At 50.0% G+C, this 25,912-nt stretch overlaps 3 protein-coding genes across 11 annotated transcripts in view; 2 read left to right on the forward strand and 1 right to left on the reverse strand.

The window, feature by feature from the left end:
* The window catches only part of dzank1 (double zinc ribbon and ankyrin repeat domains 1), a 12,334-nt gene extending 7,385 nt beyond the window's left edge, over positions 1-4,949 (reverse strand). For 2 of the 6 annotated variants that reach the window (XM_086297258.1, XM_086297253.1), the window contains exons 1-5: positions 4,544-4,945; positions 522-642; positions 298-445; positions 149-215; positions 18-57 (exon numbers count right to left, since the gene is read on the reverse strand). In XM_086297258.1, coding sequence (XP_086153384.1) covers positions 18-57; positions 149-215; positions 298-445; positions 522-630 — 364 coding nt within the window. In that variant the 5' untranslated portion in view covers positions 631-642; positions 4,544-4,945. Of the gene's footprint in view, positions 1-17; positions 58-148; positions 216-297; positions 446-521; positions 4,419-4,543 lie in introns of those variants that run through there. The other 4 variants (XM_086297256.1, XM_086297255.1, XM_086297257.1 and 1 more) reach the window with 4 other exon arrangements.
* A 22-nt stretch (positions 4,950-4,971) lies between these two features.
* Positions 4,972-8,379, forward strand: polr3f (polymerase (RNA) III (DNA directed) polypeptide F). The gene is made up of 9 exons (XM_086297260.1): positions 4,972-5,175; positions 5,557-5,674; positions 5,781-5,848; positions 5,933-6,000; positions 6,072-6,184; positions 6,535-6,678; positions 6,830-6,937; positions 7,293-7,484; positions 7,558-8,379. The coding sequence occupies exons 1-9, from the start codon at positions 5,114-5,116 to the stop codon at positions 7,633-7,635; spliced, it is 951 nt and encodes a 316-aa protein (XP_086153386.1). The 5' UTR covers positions 4,972-5,113; the 3' UTR covers positions 7,636-8,379.
* Positions 8,380-9,413: 1,034 nt separating this feature from the next.
* Positions 9,414-25,912, forward strand: part of LOC147328695 (spectrin beta chain, non-erythrocytic 1-like) — a 31,212-nt gene continuing 14,713 nt past the window's right edge. Inside the window, exons 1-14 of one of the 4 annotated variants that reach the window (XM_086297249.1) lie at positions 9,414-9,570; positions 14,126-14,351; positions 17,986-18,137; positions 20,273-20,446; positions 20,563-20,654; positions 20,735-20,815; positions 20,892-21,007; positions 21,079-21,191; positions 21,274-21,461; positions 21,540-21,657; positions 23,350-23,508; positions 23,596-23,898; positions 23,978-24,131; positions 24,260-25,130. In XM_086297249.1, the coding sequence (XP_086153375.1) occupies positions 14,198-14,351; positions 17,986-18,137; positions 20,273-20,446; positions 20,563-20,654; positions 20,735-20,815; positions 20,892-21,007; positions 21,079-21,191; positions 21,274-21,461; positions 21,540-21,657; positions 23,350-23,508; positions 23,596-23,898; positions 23,978-24,131; positions 24,260-25,130 (2,675 nt within the window). In that variant the 5' untranslated portion in view covers positions 9,414-9,570; positions 14,126-14,197. Of the gene's footprint in view, positions 9,571-9,845; positions 9,869-12,203; positions 13,118-14,125; positions 14,352-15,889; positions 16,445-17,985; positions 18,138-20,272; positions 20,447-20,562; positions 20,655-20,734; positions 20,816-20,891; positions 21,008-21,078; positions 21,192-21,273; positions 21,462-21,539; positions 21,658-23,349; positions 23,509-23,595; positions 23,899-23,977; positions 24,132-24,259; positions 25,131-25,912 lie in introns of those variants that run through there. The other 3 variants (XM_086297251.1, XM_086297250.1, XM_086297252.1) reach the window with 3 other exon arrangements.

The following is a 25,912-nucleotide window of genomic DNA, read 5'->3' on the forward strand; positions in this document are numbered from 1 at the left end:
AATTTAACTGAACACACCTGAGGTCTCAGCAAGAAAGGATGTTCCTTCAGGCGGTGGCTGGAAGGCAAAGGAAGCATTTCTGTGAATCATCAGGTGTGTGCAGGGGCAGCTGGGAAATATGGTCTGCAGCAGGCAGGTGCGCGATTACCTGCAGGAAGTCGTCCAGAGGATCCACAGAGAAAACCTTGGTCACTATGGAGCTCTCTCTGCCGTCACTGCAGACAAACATAAACTTTATTGATCTACACTGTGAAAACATCTGCTGCCTGTACGCACTGATGTCAGGTGACCACTCACCTGGTGACAGCCACCGCTCGGACTGTCACCCGGCCTGCAGGCAGCAGGATGGGCTGGCTGTACTTCCTGCTGCTGCCTGCTGCTCCATGATGCCCCGCCCCCGGCTTTGAACCATCCAGAGTGTAAAAGATCAGAACACCTGCAGAATCTGCACAGACACACCTGTCACATGACCTGCTGGATAGATGGATGCTGGGTGGATGAGCAGACGGTTGGTGTTCTACCTGACTGGATGGACACAGGTGTGCTCGTGTCGATGTGGTTCTTGGCTCGATGAGTCTGCAGGTGGATGATGGGAATGATGAGCGGAGCTGACACTGCCCCTGCTGCCATGACAACAACCGTCTGCCAACCAATCAGTTAGTCAATAAATCAGTTGTTCGGTTCCCTTTCAGACAGTAAGACGTCCTCGCCGGCTTTGTCCCAACATAGTTTCACTCATTCATGTTTTTACTCAGTTACTTCTGCTGAGTAGCCTCATACTGTCTCATGCATCTGTAAAATACATGGATGGAGCTGAATCTGTGTCCCAGCACAGAGAACAAACCAAAGAACCGACCGCCTGCTGCACAGAGCAGAGAACCTCATATCATAACAACAGGGGCGATAATGAACCCTCTGTACACAGAAGCCGGGCGACCAACACGCAGCACGCGTTGGTCGCTCTAGCATCGGTCCATGAAACGAGGCAGGAGCCTGATGGATACGAACGAGCGGTGTCCGACAGGAGGGCGGGGATGTCGACGTGCACCTGGGCCGCATAGGTGGTGGCTCATGTTCCTGTAGCTTTATTCTGTAGTACAGAATTCACCTGCTTGCTGCTACTACTGCACATTCACCTAATGTATAAACTATATATATATAATGTTCTTCCTCTCCCGCCCCCCCATTTTTGCACATGTCGAGGAGCGTGTCAGGTTACATTTCACCGTGTGTTATACTTCTATAACTATGCATGTGACAAATAAAGAGCTTTGAACCTGTACGGCGGTTTGCAAACACCTCCGTCAGATTTCAGGCTCTGCAGTTCTCAGCAGCTTAGTGCAGCCACATCAAACCGCTTTGGAGTGATTCCCCCACTGAACAGTCCTGATCCAGAACCTTTACTTGGAAGAACAAAGCCAGTGCTGACCCACTGCCAGGCGCTACAGCCTTTCCTGGAGGCTGGTCGCCATCCTCTGAGCTAGACCCAGCAGATGCTTGCCCGACTCTTTGTGTTGTTTGTTAAAATGATCTACCATTGATAAAAAGAGTGTAAAGTTCTAGCTGATCCACCACATTAATTTCATTTTCACATGTCGTGTAGCTTTCTGGATGTTATCCTCATTGGGCTACATACTTATTTATCATACAGACTATACAACACTGAAAATCTAAAATCACATATTTTAAGTAACCGAGATGTTTCATTATTTGGTGTAAAGCCAATTAAACAGACTATGTATATATCCACGTGTATGCTTACTGCATTTGATGTATTTAACCAAATTTAATACATATTACAGAATGAAACACCTGTGGAAAGAAACGGCTTTGATTTTGCCACCTCATCTTGTGATGTAGCATAACTTAAGCAGCAAGGAAGGTGATAAGTAAATAGCATTAGCAGACAACTGAAGTTCTTTTTAAGCATACTTTATTGCTAGCATCTCCCTTTTACCATAAAACAATCAATCAGGCATGCAAAAATCCCACTGGCTTTATACAAGACTTTGCCCACACCTGACCTCGTTCGTCCCTACCATTGAACAAAATAGGTCAAACCAAATAATACAATTCTAAACAAAGAACAGGAATAAAGTCATGCATGAAACTGACAAACTCATTTACTCAACTAAATGGTTTGTAAAGTAAAACACTGCATACAATATAACTCAAAAGGCTACTTTAAAGAAAACAAACAATACTATACAAAATGAAAACCCTCCATTTGGTTACACCCAGTGATCCAATCATTGACCTCATGACCCTATATAAACAGGAAGTAGTGGGCGGCCCTTCCCACACACCCGTCTCACATACAGGACCTGAATGCACAACATGGACACCATGGTAAGTATAACCAAAGCAACATAAAGAAACATAATTTACTAGACATGTGCCTGTAAACAGAAGAGAATTCAGATGATCTGATGGTTAGTAGTGTTTGCTTTAAAACACATGCATGGATGTAAAGAATGTAACTACTGCTACCACAAACAAAACCCGGGATATTGTGTGTTAAGAGAAGTTACACCAGCAATGTCTAAATTAAAGCATTATGGCTGACTGTAAAATAACAGAACACAGAATAACAATATACGCAAGTGACAAATGGCAAATGAATTCTGTCCTAGCCACTTTGTCACACATCTGATTTCCATGCCACCCTAAGAACATGTCTTTAGATGCGCCCCTGCTCCCGGTGACCGTCTGTCTTCTCATCTGTCGTCTCCAAACATCACAGCGGGTCTCACAGCCTTCTACATCAGGCCAGACACTCGTCTCCACCACCCGTGACCCAGTGGGACATGCAAGTTACTGGTGTGAGTCCTCTGAGAGGACTGAGGTGTTAACATCTCAGGTTTCTGGGAGGGTTTCCTGTTTTCCTGAAGGTTTACCTGAACAAAGCCTGTGATTGGTCCCCGTGTCTTTACCGTCTCTTTGTTAGTTTGACTGAAGCTGCTCTTACTTTCAAGACTTCAAGACTTCAAGGTTCTTTATTTGTCACATGCATAGTTATACAAGTATAACACACAGTGAAATGTAGCCTGACACTAGGGTTGCCAACTCCCTGAAAAATAAATAAGGGACACCTCGTGGCCAGGGCCGGGCGACCCAGTTGTCTTCACCCTTCCCAGTGTGGTGAATTTTCTAGCTCTTTTTTTGTGTGTGAAATTATTTTTTTAACCCTTTGACTTGAAGTTGATTTAAGTAGATGCATATTCTATTCTTTGTGATATGAACACATGTGAAACAAATGATCATTTAGCCATTTATTTTTAGCTCAAAATGACAACATTAACACATAAAACAGGTCTCCTTCTTAAACAGAAGCCTGTCATGCTTAACTTTTGAGAATATAAGTAAATCTTTCTTTAAAAGAACTCTGTCCTGCTTAACTTAAAATAATAGAAAACAATAGAAAGAAAAATATTCTTGTAACAGTGCACATTTAGTGCATTTAGTACAATCGGCTTCAGTTGAAATATTATTTCAGCTTTTCTGATGCTAATCAGCTGCTCCTGTTTGTAAACCCGCTTGTTCCCATGATTACGCATCATAACTCATCATTATTCATCTATGTATTACTTTTATGTATTAGTCATCTATTTGTTGTAATCATCTATCCTTGCAGTTGTTTATTACACAAAATAAATTATATTATCACACTTCTGGCCACATAGCGCTGATATTCACTGCACATGCCCATATTAACGTTTTCCAGCCAGGTGTTTTCCTTTTCCCATTCTTCCCTTTCTCTGAGGGGAACAAACATTGCTGCTCTAATGCTGGGCTCACACTGTGCGGTTTTAGGCCCATTTTGAGCCGATTTTTGAGTGATCGGACCGATTTTGGCCTTCATCGTGCGTCGTGTAGTATACGTGGGGTAACGAGAAGCGATTAACACCTCACGACCAGCTCCCGATCATCAATCGCTCGTGAGGGTGTCACCACAGCCGCTCACACTGCTCGCGCGCAAACACGTAAACGTCGGTGAAAAAGACGTTGCAGCACGGCTGTGCAGCGTGTGATCTGGACACAAGCGATGGAGGCACAACTTGTAGAACTTTGGAAAGCTCATCCGAGCCTTTTCGATGTGGCATCACAAAATTATCACGACCACAACAACCGTGAAAACAGTTGGATTTACATGCTGCTCAATCACAGCTGCCTGATGAGTGTTTTTCATTAGCAATTTAGCAAAGTTGATGGTGGTGGTGTGTCTGTGTGAGTGTAAGACGGAGAGAGAGAGTGACAGATTTTCTGTTATAACCTTCATGTTATGGAGGCACAGTTTCCGTATTTTAAGGGACGGTTGGCAACCCTACCTGACACGCTCCTCGACATGTGCAAAAATTGGGGGGGTGTAGAGGAAGAACATTATATCTACATATAGTATATACACTGGGTGAATGCAGTAGTAGCAGTAGCAGCAAGCAGGTGGTTTTTTCTGAGCCTTTGAATGGGGCCGGTTCTGGTTCGATGAACTGCGTATGGCCGGGACACGCCGGTAAATAAAAACAAACAGAGACAGTGTTCTTACCTGGATGAAGGCCCAGGTGATCACCGGGACTGCTGCCGAGTTTACCGGAGTGTCACCATAGCAACGGGCTCTGTCCGCGGGGACGCTTGTTTTAAACGCCTAAACGACAGAGGTGGGCGGTGCTGCCAGTTGTAGTTGTAGTACCCGCCCACCAGTTAGAAACGTACCCTTTAAAGTTTACATTGGTGAAAAATGACCGTAAAATTTAAAGTCATATATTTCTATATGTGATATATTTTATAAATCACCGGGACAAGCTGCTGTACGTCATCGTCACAGGAACAGAGGCCGCCGGCCTAATACTGAAAAAGACCAGTCAAATAAATTTATTTAAATAAAATTAAGCAAAGAAAGAAAGAAATACTGTGACACAGTCAGGCCGGGTATCTATGCTTAAACACAAACAAAAGATCGGGATCTGACCGCGGTGTGTTTTTTAATCAGGCGGATTTCAGGACGCTTCCGGTCGCTTGGGACACGGAAGGACCCCAGCGTGTGCTCGCAGTCAGTCACAATATTAGCTCACAGGCTAACTTAGTAACAGCCCCGCGCAGGCAGGAAGCGCTGGAGATGGCTGAGGTGAAGGTGAAGAAGGAGACGAACCTGTCGGACCCCGTGGAGGTCGAGAACAGGTGAGGGGAGGAGCGGGGCCGGCGGGCCGCTCTGTCCGCGCACCGGACTCCGGACGAATACTGTCGCAATTATCGCCTGTACGGTTCTGCTCGCGCACACAGCGCCTGCGTGCAGGTCATGAACGCGCGTTCACACTGCCCCGCACTGCTGGTCACTTCGGCGTTAATCAGAGTCATCAGCTGGCGTCGCACGACCAACATCTGGACATGTTCTGGTCTTTAATGGCGCCTCTGAGCTAAAGTTTGTGCCTGCTGCTCTTCATGTGCAGCCTGAGCAGCCGAGACAGCAGGCGCAGAAAACGATTAAAACTCAGAGTTTAAACAGAAACAGGTTTACTGTGATTTTTACCTGGTGTGTGCGTACGTGTGCGTGTGTTTCAGGATCAAAGAGCTGTGTCAGCAGTTCCCTCAAGGTATCACGGACCAGGTGATTCAGAACGACATGCCTCACCTGGAGCCACAGCAGAGAGCCATGGCCATCAACAAGCTGCTCTCATTGGTCAGTCTGATGATTTCACTCACCTCCAGAGCGTGAGGAGAATGGTGCTCTTTTTCACTCTGTGTGCTGAGCGGGCAGCAGGTTGATGAGGTGGTGTTTGTTTCAGGGTCAGCTGGACCTGCTGAGGAACAGTGCAGGTCTCCTGTACAGACTGAAGGACTCACAGAGCACCAGGTAAACACACACACAGGTGTAGGAGTGTACTTCCTGTCAGGTGATTGCTGGTGTCTGAGCTGCTTCCTGTCTGTTCTGTCTCAGTAAAATGAAGGGCTCAGACAACCAGGAGAAGCTGGTCTATCAGATCATCGAGGACGCAGGAAACAAAGGTAACTGAGTACTTCCTGTCCCCGTTTGGCTCGCTGCCGTGGCGCGCCGTGACGTCTGCATCTCTCTGCAGGAATCTGGAGCCGAGACATCCGCTTCAAGAGCAACCTGCCTCTGACCGAGATCAACAAGATCCTGAAGAACCTGGAGAGCAAGAAGCTCATCAAAGCTGTGAAGTCTGTGGCCGTGAGTCCGTCACGATCAATAATGGCTGTATCAGCCTTATCGCTGATCAATAATCAATAACATTAGCTGCTGAAAGAGTAAACGTTTATTTAAATATGTGCAGAAAAATCAGCTTAAAATGTGGAAAAATTAAAAAAACTTTAAATTCTAATTGTATATATTTTACAGATGTTTACAACAAACATCTGTAAAATATGTAAATCAGCAAAAATCTGGAAACTATAAAACAGTTTGGAAATAAACACATATAAGTAAATAAAAATTAAAGACGCGACGTCTCCGTGCGTTTCCTGTAAACAAACGCTGACTTGACGATGTCATACTTCCTCTCCGCTGGCGTGTTTGTGCAGGCGTCGAAGAAGAAGGTGTACATGTTGTACAACCTGCAGCCTGACCGCTCTGTGACGGGCGGCGCCTGGTACAGCGACCAGGACTTTGAGTCCGAGTTCGTGGAGGTTCTCAACCAGCAGTGCTTCAAGTTCCTGCAGAGCAAGGTACAATAAACTTTATTTCATTGTCCAAACGGCGCCCAGCAGGAGGAGGCAGAGCGGCGCTCTGAGGCGGGAATAGGGCGGGGCGGCCTTCTTTCCTGTCTCAGAGCTGTATGAACCGTCATGTGACCCTCGTTGTGTTTCCTGCGTCGAGGCGGAAGCGGCGCGGGACAACAAGCAGAGTCCGATGGTTCAGAGGAACAGCTCCTTCGCCACGTCGCACGAAGTCTGGAAGTACATCTGCGAGCTGGGCATCAGCAAGGTGACGTCACACCTCAGACGCACCAATCACAGCACAGCGTTAACCTGCAGACAGCTACACACACACACATTAGAAACACATTAGAAGCAGCTGGGCGCAGATGCTCAGGCAGGTGAGCGTTACCTGAGGAGGCGGGAGCGTAGACTTTATACCTCATCCTGCGTGTAAACAGTCCCCTGGACTCAGGCTAATGACCCGGGTCCAGGTGTTTAAGGCGGGGTTTAGTTGATCTTTGGCCAATCTGCTTTCCTGGTCAGGTGAATGAAAGCGACCATGAGACGAGGTGAAAGGGCGGGGTCGACAGCACGGACCTATTTATCTGTGCGTGTGAATCTGGTCTGCGTGCTTTCCTCAGGTGGACCTGTCTATGGACGACATTGAGACCATCCTGAACACGCTCATCTACGACGGGAAGGTGGAGATGACCGTGATCGCCGCCAAGGAGGGCACAGTGGGCAGCGTGGACGGGCAGATGAAGCTGTACCGTGGCGTGAACACCATCATCCAGCCCACCGGCCTTGTCAAGACGCCCTGTGGACTCTGCCCGGTAACGCGCTCCGTCCACATGTACCCAGGGCCGCTCTCAGGTCACCCGAACTCATCCCGTCTCCTCTCCGCAGGTGTTCGACGACTGCCACGAGGGCGGAGAGATCTCGCCATCCAACTGCATCTACATGAGCGAGTGGTTGGACTTCTGACGCCACGCGTTTCTCTGTGACGGAAGCTTCACTTCCTGTTCGTCACAGACGTGAAGAAGCTGGCGGCCTTAGTTCCTGTGACGATGGCGTGCAGCAGTGTGTCCCGGTTCTGGTTCTGGAGGCGCAATGTTTGTTTTCTGGAGCTGCTTCACTGTTTCTGTTTGACATCGTTAATCTTTGAGGTCGTCTTATTGGTCCCGTCATGGTCACATGGTCTCAGATGTTTTGGTATAATGCCGCTCCCACCTGCAAACGCTCTGTAGTACAACCGCATTTTTGTGTGTGTGTGTGTGTGTGTGTGCGCTCCAGTGTCCTGATTATAAAATGATTTAGAAGGAAAATAATTTTTCTTTGTTGGAACCAGTTTTTGACCACCAGGTGGTGCTGTGGTTGCTATGCAGTGAGGCAAACACCTGCAGCCAATCAGAGCCGTTTCTGGTTGTTTGAGCTGAAGGGAACATGTGGACGTTTCCACCTTCATGTTTAAAGTTTTGGCCCTGGCTGCTGGTTTCAGGGACGAGGCGGGGGGAACGGCCCTGAGCGCGGGCTGTCAGGCCGCGGTCTCTGGGAGGGAGAGCAGCGGTCACATTGGCCTGGACCTCCTCAGTTCTGGTTCTGAAGAGCACCAGAGGACTCTGATGAGGCGCTCTGACATTCAATCTGTTCTGTGATTATTTTGGTCCACGAGTGTCGTGATTTGGTGTATGAATAAAGTGGGTGGAGACTTAGCCGTGTGGCGTTTACTGTCTGTCTCTGCGTGGTTTTCTTTGAATCTCTGAGGAGGTCACGGAGCTCCTCTCAGCCTGTGGGAGCGCTAATGGGCCTCACGGTGAATCGATGTGGAGACGGTCAGCACTCAGATTATCTCTCTTATTGTCTGATGCACTCTGTGTGTTTGTCCAATCGCAGCCCACCATGTTTTCCATTAGATGCCATTAAGCTCCATCAGGCCGTAATGGGCTCGGCGCTGAGTGTCAGCACGGATCACGTTACACAACATGTTTCATATCTGATATATTCATAGCTCAGCGAGAGACGCTGTGAAGGAGGAGTCCAAATACTGCATTACCCATGAGCCTCAGCTGCCAGTAACTGTCACAGACCGTGTTATTCACATAATGTCATTAAAATGCTCCAGAAGGCTCCAGCAGGACAAACGTGAACCAGAGGTGCAGTTCAGGTGATGGTGCACCTGTCAGTCACAGAGGCCACGCCCCTAACATTGCAAACAGGTGCATGGTTGCATGATTTGGTACAGGTGTGAAGGTAGAAATTCTTTGCATCAGCCGTAAATGTGCCGTTAACATGGAGTCTATGAGGACTGACTCACTGCTGCCTCTGCTGCACACTAGAGGAACTGCAGGCTTGGAGGGTTCTGTTTCATTCATTCATTTATTATAAACTACAAAGTTTAATGTGTGCAACGTGAATACATACAGAGATTTATTAGAGCACGTGCCATAAAAACTGTAAAACACGGATATTTAACAGGATGTGTCATCGTTTATTTAGCAAATGTTTTTATCCTCATTAAAACTCATGTTTGTGTTCGGGACTCGTGTCAGAAAGTAATGTGGCCTCTTAATCAGTAATAACAACAATAATAGTAACAATAACAATATTAGTAATAATAATAAATAACAGTAATAACAACAATAATAGTAACTGTCTGTGGAATAAAGAGGCTCCGACTCGGATCAACTGAAGCTGCTGCTGCTCTCTGCGGCCTGCAGGGGGCGCTCTGCAGGCGGACCCGAAGCCCAGAATCAGACCCGAACCCTCTGAGCGGGGGGAGGGGGCAGTGCGGATTCTTTCCCGTCATCCCCTGCGGCAGCAGCAGGAGCAGCAGCCCCCGCCACCTCCTCTGTGCTCTCCGGTCTGCAGACTCTTCCTCACCTCCGCTGAAGTTTGGAGTGTCGCTCCGACCCTGAGCAGGTAAGCAGCGTCCTGGTCTCTACTGTCTCTATTGTGTCTCTACTGTGGCTGTGATTGAAGAGAGGCGCTCCGGAGCCTCGGCTCCTCCATAACTTCGCTCCGCGTTGGCGGGGAGCGGCTCCGGGATCCCTCCCGGAGGCTCTGGAGCCGCTCCCCGCCGACGCGCGGCCCGCGCCGCGGTGCTCCTCCGCCCGCGTGTCCGCGGCTCGTCCCCGCCAGCAGCCATTAGTAAGGATGGATGAGAATAACGGTGCGCCATGAGAGGAGACAAACAGGCGTGGCCGCGGAGGAGGAGGAGGTGAGGAGTGTATGCGTCCCGGACAATAACAGCTCCTTTCAGCGGGAGCTCAGCGGGGCCGAGCCCGCCGAGAGCCGCCGCTCCGACCGGAGAAAGTGCTGGAAAACAGCGGCGGGAGGCCCAGAAACCGGACACAGCTCCTCAGAGTTCCCGTCAGGTTCCGCTCAGCGTGACCGGTTCTGCTTGTGTTTGCCTCTCTCTCTCTCTCTCTCACACACACACACACACACACACACACACACACACACACACACACACACACACACACACACACAGGACATGTAAATAAAACACAACGTTTCCCAAACCTTCACAGAACGTCCTTCAACCCAAACCGGAACATGAAAGATCATCTGAGGGCTCATATGGGAACACTTGGGTTCTCATCCCAGCGTTCCCAAACCGTTTGTCAGGGTCACAGTTCCCTTATAGGTATGTCCATGAAATGTTCCCTAAAGGTTCTCCTCTAACAGGAAGCCAGTGAACCAGCAGCTTTTGGTTGTGTGAACGTTTTGGGAATGTTTTTCTGACGTTAGGAGCATCCCAACACTGCAGAGCTGGGATCCAGCATCCCATGAATTTGTTTGGGACATGTTCTTTAAGGTCCCTGCGTGGTTGGAGTTACCTCCACGTTCCCTGAAAGCTCTTCCATAACGGAAAATGTCCTGGTTTAGAAATTAGAGCCGTCTGTGTTTATGTGAACAAACTCGTTTAGAACGACAGGAGCAACCCCCGGTGTTCCCGTAACGCTTCGCTTCCTTTCCCTGAATGTTGCCTGAGTGTTCTAATGGCTGCCTGTCTAATGAGACAGGAAGTGATGGATGGCATTCTCGGGGTTCTGGTTTAAATATTTACGTGGTTTGTTTTCTGCTGATCGATCAGCTGATCGTTCAGGGAATGTTCTTCAAACGTAAACAGAACCTTGGGTGAGGCGTTCCTGGCCCGGTTTGCTAACCTCCGTAAAGGTTCTGGTTAGTTCACTGATAACACTGCAGCAATGCTCCTTAGAGGTTCCTGGAACTTCAGTTCTCTGGTGGTTCTGTTCTGCCCCCACAAACCAAAGAACCGGTTGGGCCTGGTTCTGGTTCTGCACAGTGAAGACTTCACTGCCCGATGAAGCTCTGTGGAGACTTCCGGCCTGTTTGTTGTTCACTCTCGCCGTAGAAAGCCCGGTGTGTTGGACACAGAGTCTGATGGATGTTTGTGTGCGCCTGCTGAGAGCGCCGAGCTGTTTCCTGTTGCCGGGCGGGGTCGGCGCTCCAGGAAATGAGGCTGTTTGTGTGCTGAGTAAATCCAATAACTCCTCCCTGCTCGTGCGCAGCGGCGAGCTCGCTTACAAACACACCTGCAGACGCCAGTGAGGTGAAGCGTGGCCTCCTCAGTGTTCTGTGATCACTTTGACTTCAGCTCGCCGCGGCCTCGTGCATCACCCGGTGATCTGCGTCAGACCTGAGCGGGTGAGGGATTCCTCCTCTTCCATCTCCTCAGCACTGAGGAGACGCAGGAAGCTTACGTATAAAATCAGTTTTAATAAATGACGACTGATCACAAATACACGCGCTGTCACGGCTGATCGGCGTGGCTGAATCAAGTTTTTGGGCTCTGCGGCACCTGCGAGGCCCACTGGGGGCAGCACTGAGTCGGAGGCTCGGTTTGGAGACTCTTCTGTGGTTTTCGGTCGTCGCTCCTCTGTCGTCATGTCATCGTACTAAAAAAACAGAGGAGGAGGAGCTAAAATGTGGAGACGTTCTTGACACTTTCTTGGGCAGAGCAGCGTCGTGGCGTGAGCCAGCTGCTGCCTCAGACTGGTGACACACACCTGTTGCTCCCATGGAGGGCCCCACGGGGCAGAGGGATAGATGTGGTGTGTCCACAGCTGTGCCTGTCAGGAATGCTGCGAGGGTGTGTGTTTTTATTCTCAGCTGCTTCTTCTTCTGTGCCTGTTTGTTTAACGGCAGCTGTGTTTCTTCTTCTCTGGTCTTTAACATATGACTCTTTGTCCTCGACCTCGCCGTGTGGGATGATTATTGACGCTACGGATGCAGAGCTGTCCCTGACCTCCGACCTCTGCGCTCAGACTCTCAGGCTGGGCTGTTTCAGGAAATTGGGTCCATTAGCGTCCCTCGGGACTTCCTCTGAGTGCTGTAATGGCTGCTGCCGCCGCTAAGGCCTATAACTCTGATTCCATTTGCTCCAGTCAGCTGACTCAGGCAGCCAATGGGAGCAGGGCACACACAGACTCATTACATTACCCACAATCCTCTGCTGCTGAGTGTTTAGTGTTTGACTATATAAAGGGCGCATTCTGAAACTTTCTCTGGAAGGTTCCTCACTGAGAGACGTGACCATGATCGGAGCGGTTCCACATCCCCAAACACCAAGGAAAGGAGCTTCAGTGCTTCCTTTAGAGTAGGACACACCGAAGCATCCTTGAGGAAAGGAGAGGAGATAACACCGTCCCATAATTCACAGCGACAGGCCATCCGACTGTCCATGAAAACTGTCGACGTAATAACCGAGGCCGAGCAGCTGATGTTCATCCATAAGCTGCTGATGTGTTTATAGTGTTACAGTGTAACCTGTGTGTGACAGCGTTTGAAGCGACGTTTAAAATTCTCTCCTGGGAGTGAAGCAAACACGTGCATAAGGCCCAAAGTGCTGCTGTTCACAGCTGTCAGCACAGACTCTGTTTGTCTCTGTGAGGCAGTAAATCGGACCCAAATGTTCCTCCGGCTTTAAAATTCCCGCCTCTGTGGTGCAGGACGTTTACACAGGCTGTTCTCGTTCATATGACCTCCACCAAACAACAGAACACGCTGAGACAGAGGACGATGCACGTTTGTAGTTTCAACATGGCGGACATCCTCACACCGTCAAGGAGAGAGAGTGTGAGGTCGTTCCACTTCTCTTTTCCTAAGTCCTCAGCAGGAGGTGAGGAAAGGAGACAGGAGGTACCTTTGGAACACACCCTGTTTGAATGATTCAGTTACAACCAGCTGATGTCGGGTGGTGGTTTGTTTACAGGCGGGGCTTCTTCAGCTCACCGAGCAGACGAGGGCTGGGTTACAGCTCCCCCGGTGGCCGAGCCGGGAGAACAGCAGCACATTCCCCGACCCGCTGGGAGGGTGTGACGTGTTTCGGAGCGCAACACAAAAACGATTTGAGCCGATTGCAGCAGGAAACAGATGATTTTAGCCCCGAAGAAGAACAGTGAAAGCTACACATGAAAAGTAACAGAAGCAGGAAGAGGTGTGTGTGTGTGTGTGTGCGTGCGTGTGCGTCTGTGTGTGTGTGCGTGTGTGTGTGTGTGTGTCTGTCTGTGTGTGTGTGTGCGTGCGTGTGTGTGTGCGTCTGTGTGTGTGTGTGTGTGTGTGTGTGTGTGTGCGTGCGTGTGCGTCTGTGTGTGTGTGTGTGCGTCTGTGTGTGTGTGCGTCTGTGTGTGTGTGTGTGTGCGTGTGTGTGTGTGCGTGTGTGTGCGTCTGTCTGTGTGTGTGTGTGCGTCTGTGTGTGTGTGTGTGCGTGTGTGTGTGTGCGTGTGTGTGTGTGTGTATGTGTGTGAGTGTGTGTGTGTGAGTGTGTGTATGTGCGTGTGTGTGTGTGTGTGTGTCTGTGTGTGCGCGTCTGTGTGTGTGTGTGTGTGTGTCTGTGTGTGTGTGTGTGTGAGTGCGTCTGTGTGTGTGTGTGTGTGTCTGTGTGTGTGTGTGTGTGAGTGCGTCTGTGTGTGTGTGCGCGTCTGTGTGTGTGTGTGTGTGTCTGTGTGTGTGTGTGTGTGAGTGTGTCTGTGTGTGTGTGCGCGTCTGTGTGTGTGTGTGTGTCTGTGTGTGTGTGTGTGTGCGCGTCTGTGTGTGTGTGTGTGTCTGTGTGTGTGTGTGTGTGAGTGTGTCTGTGTGTGTGTGTGCGTCTGTGTGTGTGTGTGTGCGTGTGTGTGTGTGCGTGTGTGTGTGTGCGTCTGTGTGTGTGTGTGTGTGAGTGTGTGTATGTGCGTGTGTGTGTGTGTGCGCGTCTGTGTGTGTGAGTGCGTCTGTGTGTGCGCGTCTGTGTGTGTGTGTGTGTGTGAGTGCGTCTGTGTGTGTGTGTGTGTCTGTGTGTGTGTGTGTGTGAGTGTGTCTGTGTGCGTGTGTGTGTGTGTGTCTGTGTGTGTGTGTGTGTGTCAGGGCGAGGAAAGCTCAGGCAAACTCCTGTTTTTAGGTCAAAGGTCGCTCGCTGAGACGCAGGTCGTGACCTCTCTGTGACCCACATTTCCTGTCTGCTCCGCAGGTTTCAGCCAGAAGCCGTCGATGTGGACGTGTCCCCGCTGATATCGAGGCGCGTCAGAGGTGAACGGTCAAGATGACGACGGTGGCCGCCGAGTACGACCGCATGGAGCTGCAGCAGCAGTACAGCGGCAGCAACGACACGGTGAACAACCGCTGGGACGACGACTGGGACAACGAGAACAGCTCGGCCCGCCTCTTCGAACGCTCCCGCATCAAAGCGCTCGCAGGTAGGAGCCCGGCCGCCATCGGCACGCCTCACAGCTCAGCAGGAAGGAAGTGATGCAGCGCTTCTGGTGAACAGACGGTCTGTGGAGGCTGAAATCTGTTAGTGATTATGGATGATCGATACGTAGAGCTGATTTACAAGAAACTGTTTCATATGAATCAGAACGTTTATTAATGTTGTTATCCACCACCGCTGACGGCTTACCTGCACAGACCTGCGCAGGTAAGCTGTGTTTCTGTTGATGTGCTGCTGTGACTCAAAGCATCCTGTGGAACATGTCAAAGAAACATACCTGAGCAACCACGAGAGCACACCTGACATGTGCTGAGTGTGGTGGCTCGGGCGCACCGCGGTCAGCAGTGTCGCCTCACAGCGTGGAGGTGGTGGGTTTGAACCTCATGGTCCTTGCTGGGTTTGAGTAATGAGTCACGAGCCCGGCCTGTCACATGACTGTGTTTACATGCAGGCTGGAGGAGGAGTCTTGTTTTCAGACAAAAGTCCTTTTTACTTCTGTCTTCAGGTATTTTATTGTGAAAGGACACCTGGCGCCCTGCTGATGTCATATCTCGGCTTGCTTCACTGTGAGCTCTTCATCAGCTGAGATGCTCGCAGGTTCATTTCCTGCAGGACTCTGCACTCCAGGTGACTGAGTGATGTCAGCAGGCGCTAAATCTGATTGGCTCTCAGGCTCTGTTGGTGAAATGCACTTTGGGAGTCGTAGTCACAGCTTTGGATTCTGTTTGGAGCAGCACCGGTCCTCAAAAAGATAGACATGCAGGGATGTGTGTGTGTGCACAGGATGTTTGTTCCTCACTTCCTGTCCTTTGTTCAGGAATGTGAAGAAACAATGAGGGGAAACACCCCCACCTCCTCGGCCCCCACCCCTTCACACCCTAATGACATCATGCTGAGGCTGCACCGTCATTGGCCAACACATTCCAACACACTGTAAAAAGTCTGAGCTGAAACTGGAGTCAAACTGGGAGCCATCAGCCGAGCTGCTGGGACAGCTGGGAGTGTCTGAAATCTGGAAATGAAAAGTAGAAACTTTATTTTCAGTTTTTACTCTCAGGCTGTCGCCATGGTTACACAGCTGTCAGTGTGTAACTACATGTGTGCAGGTGCTGGCTGGTCTTCATCTGTTCTCACGTCATCATGTGACGCCTCACAGGTATCAGTGCATTCTTCTTCTCACAGGACGCACAGGTGCAGCGTGCAGCTGGAAAGGTCTGTGGGAAGTCCACTCCCACTGCCAGGAGCTGATTGGTTGGTCAGCAGCTATGAGCTCCTCCATTAAAGCAGATGTTTGTACCTCTGATGTGTTTGGGTCACCTGCAGCGCCCCCTGCTGTTTGCTGTCTGCAGGTGAAGCAGCCTTTGATCTTTTAGTGAATCCGTGTGACATTCAAGTGTTCAGCTGAAGCTGGGAAATTATAGATATCCACTTTTTACAGTGTGTTTGGATAGGGAGCGTCTGTGTGTGTGTGTGTGTGTGTGTGTGGAGGGAAACAGGACAATCAGTCAGATCATTGAGCAGGAAAGAAGAATGAGCGGCGTGTAGCTGCAGCGAGGGCAGGGCAGACACACACACGCAGTCCCTGTCGCTCACCGTCCTGTGGCCGTCACGGCGACCTCTGGACTCTCATTACTGCACCTCTCGCGGACACGAGGGCGTTTTCCCTCTCGCTCCGATCGCACTTCAAAGGAAGTTTTTGCTGTTGTTTTGAGCCGTGGCTGTTTTTTCTCGGGGTTTTAGTGAAGTTTCACACTCTCGCCGTCCTCACGTTCAGGATCAGCTGACAGTCTGCGTTCTCTGGTTCGGTTTGTGGACTCGAGCCTGTGTTCAGCTTTTTAAAACTGCGGTGATGAGGGCAGGTGTTCCTGTCTGTCAGTAAAAACCAAAAACCTGATTTTGGGCTCTGAAACTTCTGAAACGACGGCTGAAGCGATGACTTCGCTCTCGGTGGGCTGACGTGCAGCGGAGCTCGTGGTTTATGATCGGCGTTGCTAAAATCGGCCTCTTAGTCCTCAACCGTGATGGAGGAGCAGCAGCTCAGCTACAACGTGCTGGAGGGTCGCTTCAAACAGCTACAAGGTAAGGAGGAGGAGCCGAGGGTCAGAGGTCGTGGCGGCAGAGGGCGTGGGTTCGGTTTCATGTAACTGGTCAGGGTGGTGGTTCCCAGTTGGGAGGCTGGGACCCTTCAGCGGGTCCTTGAAGGAACTGGATTGGGCACAGGTCTTGGATGTTCTTACCTGCAGACTCGCCGTGCAGCTCGGACCTCGCTGCGCGTCCATGTCTTTCCTGTGTGTATGCGGATCTTTTGCGGTCTTATTGGCTGCTGCACAAACGTGTCAGTATGAGTTCCTGTGTGGCGTGGAATCGCTTCAGCATGTAAATCTCACGGATGTTAAGCAGTTTCTGTCACATGGTGTTGCTCTGCTGCTGCCACTAGGAGGCGCTGGGATGTTTACGCAGTGTTGGTGTGCAGATCTCTCCGCGCCAGGACCCGGACTGGACAGAGCGCATTTGGGCTATAAGTACTTCCTGTGAACTGCCTTCACGGAAACGCCGTGCTGCACGAACACGGTTTAGGAAACATGCTGCAGGGGGCGCCGTGGAGCCAGGCTGGCAGGCCGTAGGTGTTGATGCATAAACTTTATTTGTGTGGAACAATAAACGGAGCCATCACCCAGTCGCTTCGGTGCTCGGGTTCTAAAGCTCCGCCCACAGAGCTCATCACTGCTGTTTTAAAGCGGCATGATTACAGGCGCACCTGGGTGTCTGTGGGCGTGTTGGGCGACCTTCGACCTGCTCCTGGTTAAAGTTTAAGCGCTCACTTTTACTGCTGGGCTCAGTGACATCATCACAGGCTGTCACACCTGCCCGGAGCACAGGTGCACGGGGTTCAGTCCAGCTTCCTGGTGTTTCCATGGAAATGTAAGCAGCAGAGCAATGAATAATTCTGCTGGTAACACAAATAATAAAACACTTCCAGAAGAGTTTAGCAAAGACACAAGCACGAGCGTGGCACAGTAAACAGAGGCCCACCTGGTCTCACCTGGTGTCAGTGGTAACCAGTTTAGGCCTGCTGGCTGAAACCAGTCATGACGCTGAACCAAACACTGCGGTTGGCTAGTGGCGCCGTTGCTATCAGCAGCGCAGCGTCTCCACAGAGACAGCGTCAGGTCTGCAGGTCCAACAGCAGCGTCGGAGCCGCAGCATCGCCGGCGTAACCAAACAGGAAACAGGCGGGACAACAGGAGTTTTACTTTGAAGGTTTGAGCTGAGTCGCACATCCACTTCCATCCTCGTGAAGCCCCACCTGTTAGAGGCGATCAGCTGCTCTCAGTTCTGCTCACGTGTTTGCCTGAATCAGCCTGTTTTAGCTCCTCCCCCTTTTGGACAGCCGTCTGTGTGGTGTCGCTGCTTTATTATAATTATTACAGCTGTTGCTGTTTCCTGTCTGTGTGTTTAGAGCAGGTCGCTGCATCGGTGTTCACATGCACCGAACATACAAATACAAACAGCAGGTGGGCGGGGCTTATGTGCCTGATAAGAGTGTGAAAACTCTGATCAGGTGCCCAGACTGAAACGTGTGTGTGTGTGTGTGTGTGTGTGTGTGTGTGTGTGCACAGATGAGCGGGAGGCGGTGCAGAAGAAGACCTTCACTAAGTGGGTGAACTCTCACCTGTCCAGAGTCTCCTGCAGGATCACCGACCTGTACATGGACCTGAGAGATGGACGCATGCTCATCAAACTGCTCGAGGTCCTCTCCGGGGAGAGACTGGTAACACACACACACACACACACACACACACACACACACACACACACACACACACACACACATAAACAGTCCTTGCACTAAAATCAACACCAGAAGAAGAAACCCGGCCTTCACTGATCTGATCAACTGGAACTTCCTGTCCAGGCCGTCAGGATGTCTGATAGAGCGCCCCTGCTCAGCCTGTGGCTGCGAACAGTACTGCAGCTCCTGTAGAGCGAGATGAGGGAGGAGAGACACTTCTATGGGCTTAAATTGTGGCCATAAACGTTTTGTACTTGTAAATCAAATGCGTGTTTGTGAACTAAACTGAAGTTTTGTAGCCTTGTAAAAATAAATTTGTTAGAAAGATTTATGTTTGTGCATCTACAGATCAGTAGATGCGCTCAGGTTCCCTGGATGTGGGAGAGTTTCAACTTACACGTACAAATTTTGACCCGATTTTTCTTCCTGTCAGCTGATTGGCCAATGTCACCTCAATCACAAATTTAACAATCCAATCAGAGCACAGATGGGTTTGGCTGTTGGAGGGGTGCTTTACGGAGCTGCAGGTCCTGAAAGAATAAATGCCTTTTACATGCCAGCCCAGTGTTTTCCTTCATCACCATGAAAACAGTCTGTGTGTGTCCGAGTTCAGTGATTTTGTGTCACAGGTCTACGTGCTTAGACAGAGACCTCCAGAACCTTTCTCTGTGGACCCTGGGGGGGCAGTGTTGTGGACATGACACAGTCTTCACTAGTGGGGATACTTACAAAGCTTTCTGGTTATGAATTAGCATACATGTTTTTATTGAACATTTGAAGAAACAGCAAAAAAAACAGAAACTCTTGTAGAGGACATAAAGTCAGAGATAGAAACGACAGGTGCATCTAGTGCAGGTAGAGCTGCTGCACACAGAGCCCAGCAGCCAGCAACAAATCCTGGATCCTTGGCTTTTAGTTAGCAGTTAGCATTAGCAGCACATCCTGCTCTGATGTGAAAGGACTTTTATGCTGCGCACTGTGACTCACAGCAATGGTCCCGGGTCAGCCCTGACTTTGTGTTAAACTAATCCTAAAGTAATAATGGTGTTTCTAACCACTGATATAGCACAACTTTATCCTTTCAACAGCTGCTGAAAGTTAGGGGACCTAGCTGCTATCGGATATTTATATAGAGATCCTCCAGCTTCAAACTGTATCACCCTTCAAGGACCTGCAGCTCCGTAAAGCACCCCTCCAACAGCCAAACCCATCTGTTCTCTGATTGGATTGTTAATCAATCAACCAATCAGCTGACAGGAAGAAAAATCGGGTCAAAATTCGTACATGTAAGTTGAAACTCTCCCACATTCAGGGAACCTGAGCGCAGAGTTTACACGTAGTGTTTTCCTCTGTAAGCAGACCTTCACAGAAACATTTGTAACTCGCGTAAATATTTTTTAAAACACAAAGTCTCATCTGTAGATGCACAAACATAAAATTTTCTAACAAATTTATTTTTACAAGGTTACAAAACTTCAGTTCACAAATACGCATTTGATTTACAAGTACAAAACATTTATGACCACAATTTAAGCCCATATGCTTCTGTGTGCTCCGCCCCTTTTGCCCAGATATTTCCAGAGGACGTTTCCTGTGTGTCAGACGATGTCATGTGATGTCACAGCGGTCGGTCATGTGACATAAGTTTCTGGATGAGCTTCCCGAGATTTTTAAAGCGATGCTTTATTTGACGTGCGATCAGAGTAAGTCCACATTCGTGCTCCTGATGACCTCCTGGAGGGTACAGCAGCTCACAGGAAGTGACCTCAGAGTTCAAGCAGGTGTGCCTGACTTCCTGTTTTCCCTCTGAAACATTAACCTGTTTCCGTTTGAGACGGTGGACTTGTTGGCCTCAAGGAAGGCTGTGGTCCAGCTGCTGCGCTTCCTCCCACTTCCTGTAGGCCAGGAACGCCTCGCCGTCCTCCCGGGCCAGGAAGACAAGACGGTGTCTCCACTTCCTGTTATTTTGGAGACGTCAGTGGGAACCAGACACATATCCTTGCTTCAGTGTGTGATTATTGCAGCTTTTATTGTGAAAGTCTGCCCTCACAGGATGTTCATGATTTTGGATCTACACCTGTAGATCACCTGACTCTCTGCTCCTCCGCCTCCAGCCAAAGCCAACCAAAGGGCGGATGCGGATCCACTGTCTGGAGAACGTGGACAAGGCGCTGCAGTTCCTGAAGGAGCAGCGGGTTCACCTGGAGAACATGGGCTCCCACGACATCGTGGACGGAAACCATCGGCTCACGCTGGGCCTCATCTGGACCATCATACTCCGCTTCCAGGTAAGCACGCGTCACAGGTGTGACCTGTTAGAGCACAGACTCAGGAGATTCCTGCAGGGCCACAGGTAAAAACGGCAGACAGGTGGAGGTGTTACTGTTCTTCCTCTTGCCCTCAGATTCAGGACATCAGCGTGGAGACGGAAGACAACAAAGAGAAGCGATCGGCCAAAGACGCCCTGCTGCTGTGGTGTCAGATGAAGACCGCGGGGTGAGGCTCACCTGCAGCACCTGCGTAGTGTCAGTGAGGCCGAGCTCAGGTTAACCTCTGCTTCCTGTCTTCTTCCTCAGGTATCCCAACGTCAACATCCACAACTTCAGCACGAGCTGGAGGGACGGCATGGCCTTCAACGCGCTCATCCACAAACACAGGTAACCCCGTCGTCCAGGTGTGACGATGCGGAGACTCGTCCCTGTGAATAAAGTTTTGTGTTTCTCGTGTTTTCAGGCCTGATTTGATCGATTTTGACAAACTGAAGAAATCCAACGCTCACTACAACCTGCAGAACGCCTTCAACCTGGCGGAGCATCACCTGGGCCTCACCAAGCTGTTGGACCCCGAGGGTAGGGACCGCACGTTTACCTGAGCAGTTCACCTGAACAGTTTGTATTTGAATCTTCTGTTTGTGCTGCAGACATCAGCGTGGACCATCCCGACGAGAAGTCCGTCATCACCTACGTGGTGACCTATTACCACTATTTCTCCAAGATGAAGGCTCTGAAGGTGGAGGGCAAACGTATCGGGAAGGTGAGTCGGCACGACTGAAACTCTCTTTCAGAGGTCACGAACTCTGCTGGCGGCGCCTCATTGTCTTGGTTTTTGCTTCCAGGTTTTGGACAACGCCATCGAGACGGAGAAGATGATCGAGAAATACGAGTCCCTGGCCTCAGACCTGCTGGAGTGGATTGAACAGACCATCATCATCCTCAACAACAGGAAGTTCGCCAACTCTCTGGCAGGAGTCCAGCAGCAGCTACAAGCCTTCAACACCTACCGCACCGTGGAGAAGCCCCCCAAGTAAGAGCGCTGCGCCTCGCCTTCGCTCTGCCTCCAGTAACGCTACCTGAGCTCTCACCTGGTCTCTGTCCCCATCAGGTTCACAGAGAAGGGGAACCTGGAGGTCCTTCTCTTCACCATCCAGAGCAAGATGAGGGCAAACAACCAGAAGGTGTACATGCCCCGCGAGGGGAAGCTCATCTCTGACATCAACAAGGTGGGAGCCGCTCCGAAGCCGTTTACCTGTCGGTCAGAGCCCGTCCCGCCGCTCGCCCAGCAGAACGCAGACTCAATATGTTTCGTCTCCTGTGAACCCGAGTTACACACAGCGTTTGCAGCTGTGCAGCCGAATCCCAGCAGGGCTGTCGTCCTGCTGCTCGCGTCGGGCGCACGTAGTCGGTTTGTCTTCCCCAAATGATCGAGAGTGACGGCCGAGAGTTTTATCAGTACACGAGTTAACCTGATCACAGGAGGAACTCACTCTCTGATCATGTTAGCTGAAAACTGTGCGTCTGGTGTCCGGAGCATTGAAATAAGAGCCTTCGTCTGACACCTGCAGAGTTCCTTCATGGTGCAGAGCAACATGACAGGAAGACGCCAGAGTCGTTCATAAGAACCAGAACGTGCAGTTTGTGAAGGCAGAAGGACCCGTGCACGAAACGTTTCTAGCAGTTTGTTAGAAAAACAGCTGTGAGCGTTTCTGCTGGTCGGGTCCAGGTGACTCAGTCCTGACCTCGCTCTGCACGTTTGTATCTCGCTTGGAGCCGGCGGTGCTGAGGCCGGGCTCGAGTCTTCTCCCGGGCTCGAACCGTGGAGCCGCTTCGGTTACGTGAAATGTGCTTTTGTTACAGATACACGACGTTTCTAAGACGGCGTGGACTTGTGTACAGACGGATGTTTGCTGCGATGTTAAACTCTGTGTTTCCGTTAACCCTTTAAGACCTACCATAGAACCAAGTCCGCCAGAGCTTATATTATATTTTTACATGCTGTGGAGCCATTTCTGGGAGCATTTCAAGTTGCTATACATCAATACAACCATTATAGCCCAAATTGTAATAATATGTCTGCATTAAGTGCATAGTAACTACATAAATTGCAAAAAAGTGCAATAAACTACAAAAAAATTAAAATCGTTTTTGTTTTTTTAACATATATTTCTAGTTAGAGAAATTTAAGAGGCTTATCCCTCAAAACTGTAAATACAAAAAAGTTGCACAAACTAGTTTCCCACCACAGGAAATTTATTTTAAGTGTCTTCATAGTTTTATTTTTGAGATACACCAATTTTTATATACTGCAGGAAAAACGAAAATAAGTATTATAGTGCAAATTTGCAAAATAACAGCATATGCATCAAAATAAACTATTTCCAGCAGTGCAATATGAGTCCTCAGCATCCCAGAAACAACACAGGAAGTCATAAAGTCAAACATAAGTTTTAAAAACACCAGTATAGGCTCATAAGGTCCTGATGGTAAAAAACTACATTTCCGCAAAATGACGTCACTTCCGGTTTCGGGCAGGTCATGTGATAGTTCGCGCTGATAGACGTAGGAAGTGTTACAAACAGCTGATCGATCGGCAAAGCGTGTTTCTGGAATATTATGTTTTTGTTGCTGCAAGTGCTTTTATGCAGTTTTTGTAAAGCTATATGTGGAAGGAAACCGTGACCGAGGACAAGCTGATGGCATCAGATGTAAGTACAACTCCTCCGGTTTCATATGCAAAAAAAATATTGCGCTAGCTCACGTGGTTGCAGAGCTACGGGATTTAAAAGTAGTTACGCAAAATGGAGCGTGTCCGCTCCGACCGGCTCTAAAGGGTTAAAACAACTCCTACAGAGACTAAATTTACACGCTGTAAATGCTGCTGCGTGGATTTGATGCTGACTTTGTGATCCTGACAGGCCTGGGAGCGGCTGGAGAAGGCGGAGCATGAGCGCGAGCTGGCTCTGAGGATGGAGCTGATTCGTCAGGAGAAGCTGGAACAGTTGGCCAGGCGCTTTGATCGAAAGGCGGCCATGAGAGAGACCTGGCTCAGCGAAAATCAGAGGCTGGTGTCACAGGTAGGAGGACGCAGCAAATCATGTGACCTGCCCACGTTTCTTCACTCGTGATCTCATGACACGCCGCCGTCTCTTCTCTGTCTCCAGGATAACTTTGGCTTCGACCTTCAGGCCGTCGAGGCCGCCACCAAGAAGCACGAGGCGATCGAAACGGACATCGCCGCATACGAGGAGCGTGTCCAAGCTGTGGTTGCTGTGGCAAAGGAGCTGGAGGCGGAGCGCTACCATGACATCAAACGCATCGCAGCCCGGAAGGACAACGTTATTCGTCTGTGGGAGTATCTGCTGGAGCTGCTGAAGGCCCGCAGGCAGCGGCTGGAGATGAACCTGGGCCTGCAGAGGGTCTTTCAGGAGATGCTCTACATCATGGACTGGATGGACGAGATGAAGGTACCCGAACACAGCACTCGGGGTGGGACGCAGAGAAGGTGTCTGAGCAGAAACGTGATCGTCTGCTTTTGGGTTCTAGATGCTGCTGCTGTCTCAGGATTATGGGAAGCATCTGCTGGGGGTGGAGGACCTGCTCCAGAAACACGCCTTGGTGGAGGCAGACATTGCCATCCAGGCCGACAGGGTGAAGGCGGTCACCGCCAACGCCAACAAGCACTCTGCCAGCAACAGCGGTGAGCAGCAGGCGCCTTTCCTCGCCTCTGAGTTTGATTTGAACTTGAGTATTTTTATCCATTTAATAAGGAGGAGTCTTGTTCCTCCGATAGGTGTACTTTTACATTTTCCCTTCCTTCCTGTCCAGGCTACAAGCCCTGTGACCCACAGGTCATCCAGGACCGGGTGGCCCACCTTGAGTTCTGCTACCAGGAGCTGACTCAGCTCGCCGCAGAGCGACGTGCCCGTCTGGAGGAGTCTCGCCGTCTCTGGAAGTTTTTCTGGGAGATGGCGGAGGAGGAAGGCTGGATCCGTGAGAAGGAGCAGATCCTGTCCTCTCTGGAGCACGGTAAGGACCTGACGGGGGCGCTGCGTCTCCTCAGCCAGCAGCGAGCCCTGGAAGACGAGATGAGCGGCCGTGCCGGCCACCTGCAGCACACCATTGCGGAGGGCCAGGCCATGGTGAAGGCGGGACACTTCGGTGCCACGAAGATCCAAGAGCGAATTTCCGACCTGCAGGCTCAGTGGGCAGCGCTGGAGCAGCTGGCAGCGGTGAGGAAGAAAAGGCTGGAGGAGGCTCTGGCCCTCCACCAGTTCCAGGCGGATGCTGATGACGTAGATGCCTGGATGCTGGACGCCCTGCGCATCGTCTCCAGCGGGGAGACCGGCCACGATGAGTTCTCCACCCAGGCGCTGGCCAGGAAGCACAAAGATGCAGCGGCAGAGGTGGCAAGCTACAGACCGGTCATCGACTCACTCCACGAGCAGGTCGCCTGTCTGCCAAAAGAGGAGGCGGAGTCAGAGGAGGTCCGCGGTCGGCTGACCTGTATCGAGGAGCGCTACAAGGAGGTCGCCGACCTCACCAAGCTGAGGAAGCAGGCGCTTCAGGACGCTTTGTCCCGCTACAAAATGTTCAGCGAGGCCGATGCCTGCGAAGTTTGGATCGATGAGAAGGAGCAGTGGCTGAACAGCATGGAGATCCCGGAAAAACTGGAGGACCTGGAGGTCATACAGCACAGGTGGGATTTGTTTTTGACGCTGTAATTTTTATTGATAGTGTTGTCGCAGTTTAAACACAAACATGTTACATTACAGGCGAAATAACCATGCAAGCACACAGTCAAACAAACAGAACTAAAGCGAACAAAAGGTGTGGGTGCCCATTCTAATCAACTGCCACATGCACACCTGCCTTTACTCCGCATACACACTCCAGCTTATATACTTTTATACAGGCATGCATCAATAGATATACAGAGTTATAGACCTTAAATGTTTTGTTCTTCATTAATTTTCCCTGGTGCTGTATAATGTCCACTTCTCCCACAACGAAAATATCTTCCTTTAATCTGAGAAGTAATTTCTTCCATTGCATAGATTCCTCCAACAACATTTAAGCAGTGTTTTGAAGAAGGCGGATCCAGTTTGTACCAGTTTCTTGTTGTAGCTTTCTTTGCAGCTATCAAGTCGTCGTACATAACATACTCTCTAATATTCCCAAGATATACAGTTTTAAAATCGTGTGGTAATTGATAGCCCAACATATTGCCTATTACAAGAATCACGTTCTTCCAAAAATGATGCAGTTTCAGGTCCCAAACACGTGCGTATGACGAGCTTCCATGTTACCACATCTGCTCCAAACTTGAGTCTGCTTACTTTTGATTTTTGGTGTAAGAAAGAATCGAGTAAGATGTTTCCATCCAAATTCTCTCCAGCATCTTGAGTTAGTCGTGTTCTGGGTTTCACACATATCTAACCAGCACAGGTAGGATTAGTTACACAGCACTGCCTCAGAGCA

This window comes from Aulonocara sp. 'chitande type north' Nkhata Bay, linkage group LG6, assembly GCF_057382095.1.
Source record: "Aulonocara sp. 'chitande type north' Nkhata Bay isolate Kocher_YH1m ecotype deep benthic linkage group LG6, A_spYH_male_GT1.1, whole genome shotgun sequence".
Classification (NCBI taxonomy): Eukaryota; Metazoa; Chordata; class Actinopteri; order Cichliformes; family Cichlidae; genus Aulonocara; species Aulonocara sp. 'chitande type north' Nkhata Bay.

Bases quoted from the DNA above. Each gene is read 5' to 3' on its own strand.
- polr3f (XM_086297260.1), top strand. From the start codon at position 5,114: ATGGCTGAGGTGAAGGTGAAGAAGGAGACGAACCTGTCGGACCCCGTG. The intron at 5,176-5,556 runs GTGAGGGGAGGA...CGTGTGTTTCAG, and splicing joins CCCGTGGAGGTCGAGAACAG to GATCAAAGAGCTGTGTCAGC. The intron at 6,001-6,071 runs GTAACTGAGTAC...ATCTCTCTGCAG, and splicing joins CGAGGACGCAGGAAACAAAG to GAATCTGGAGCCGAGACATC.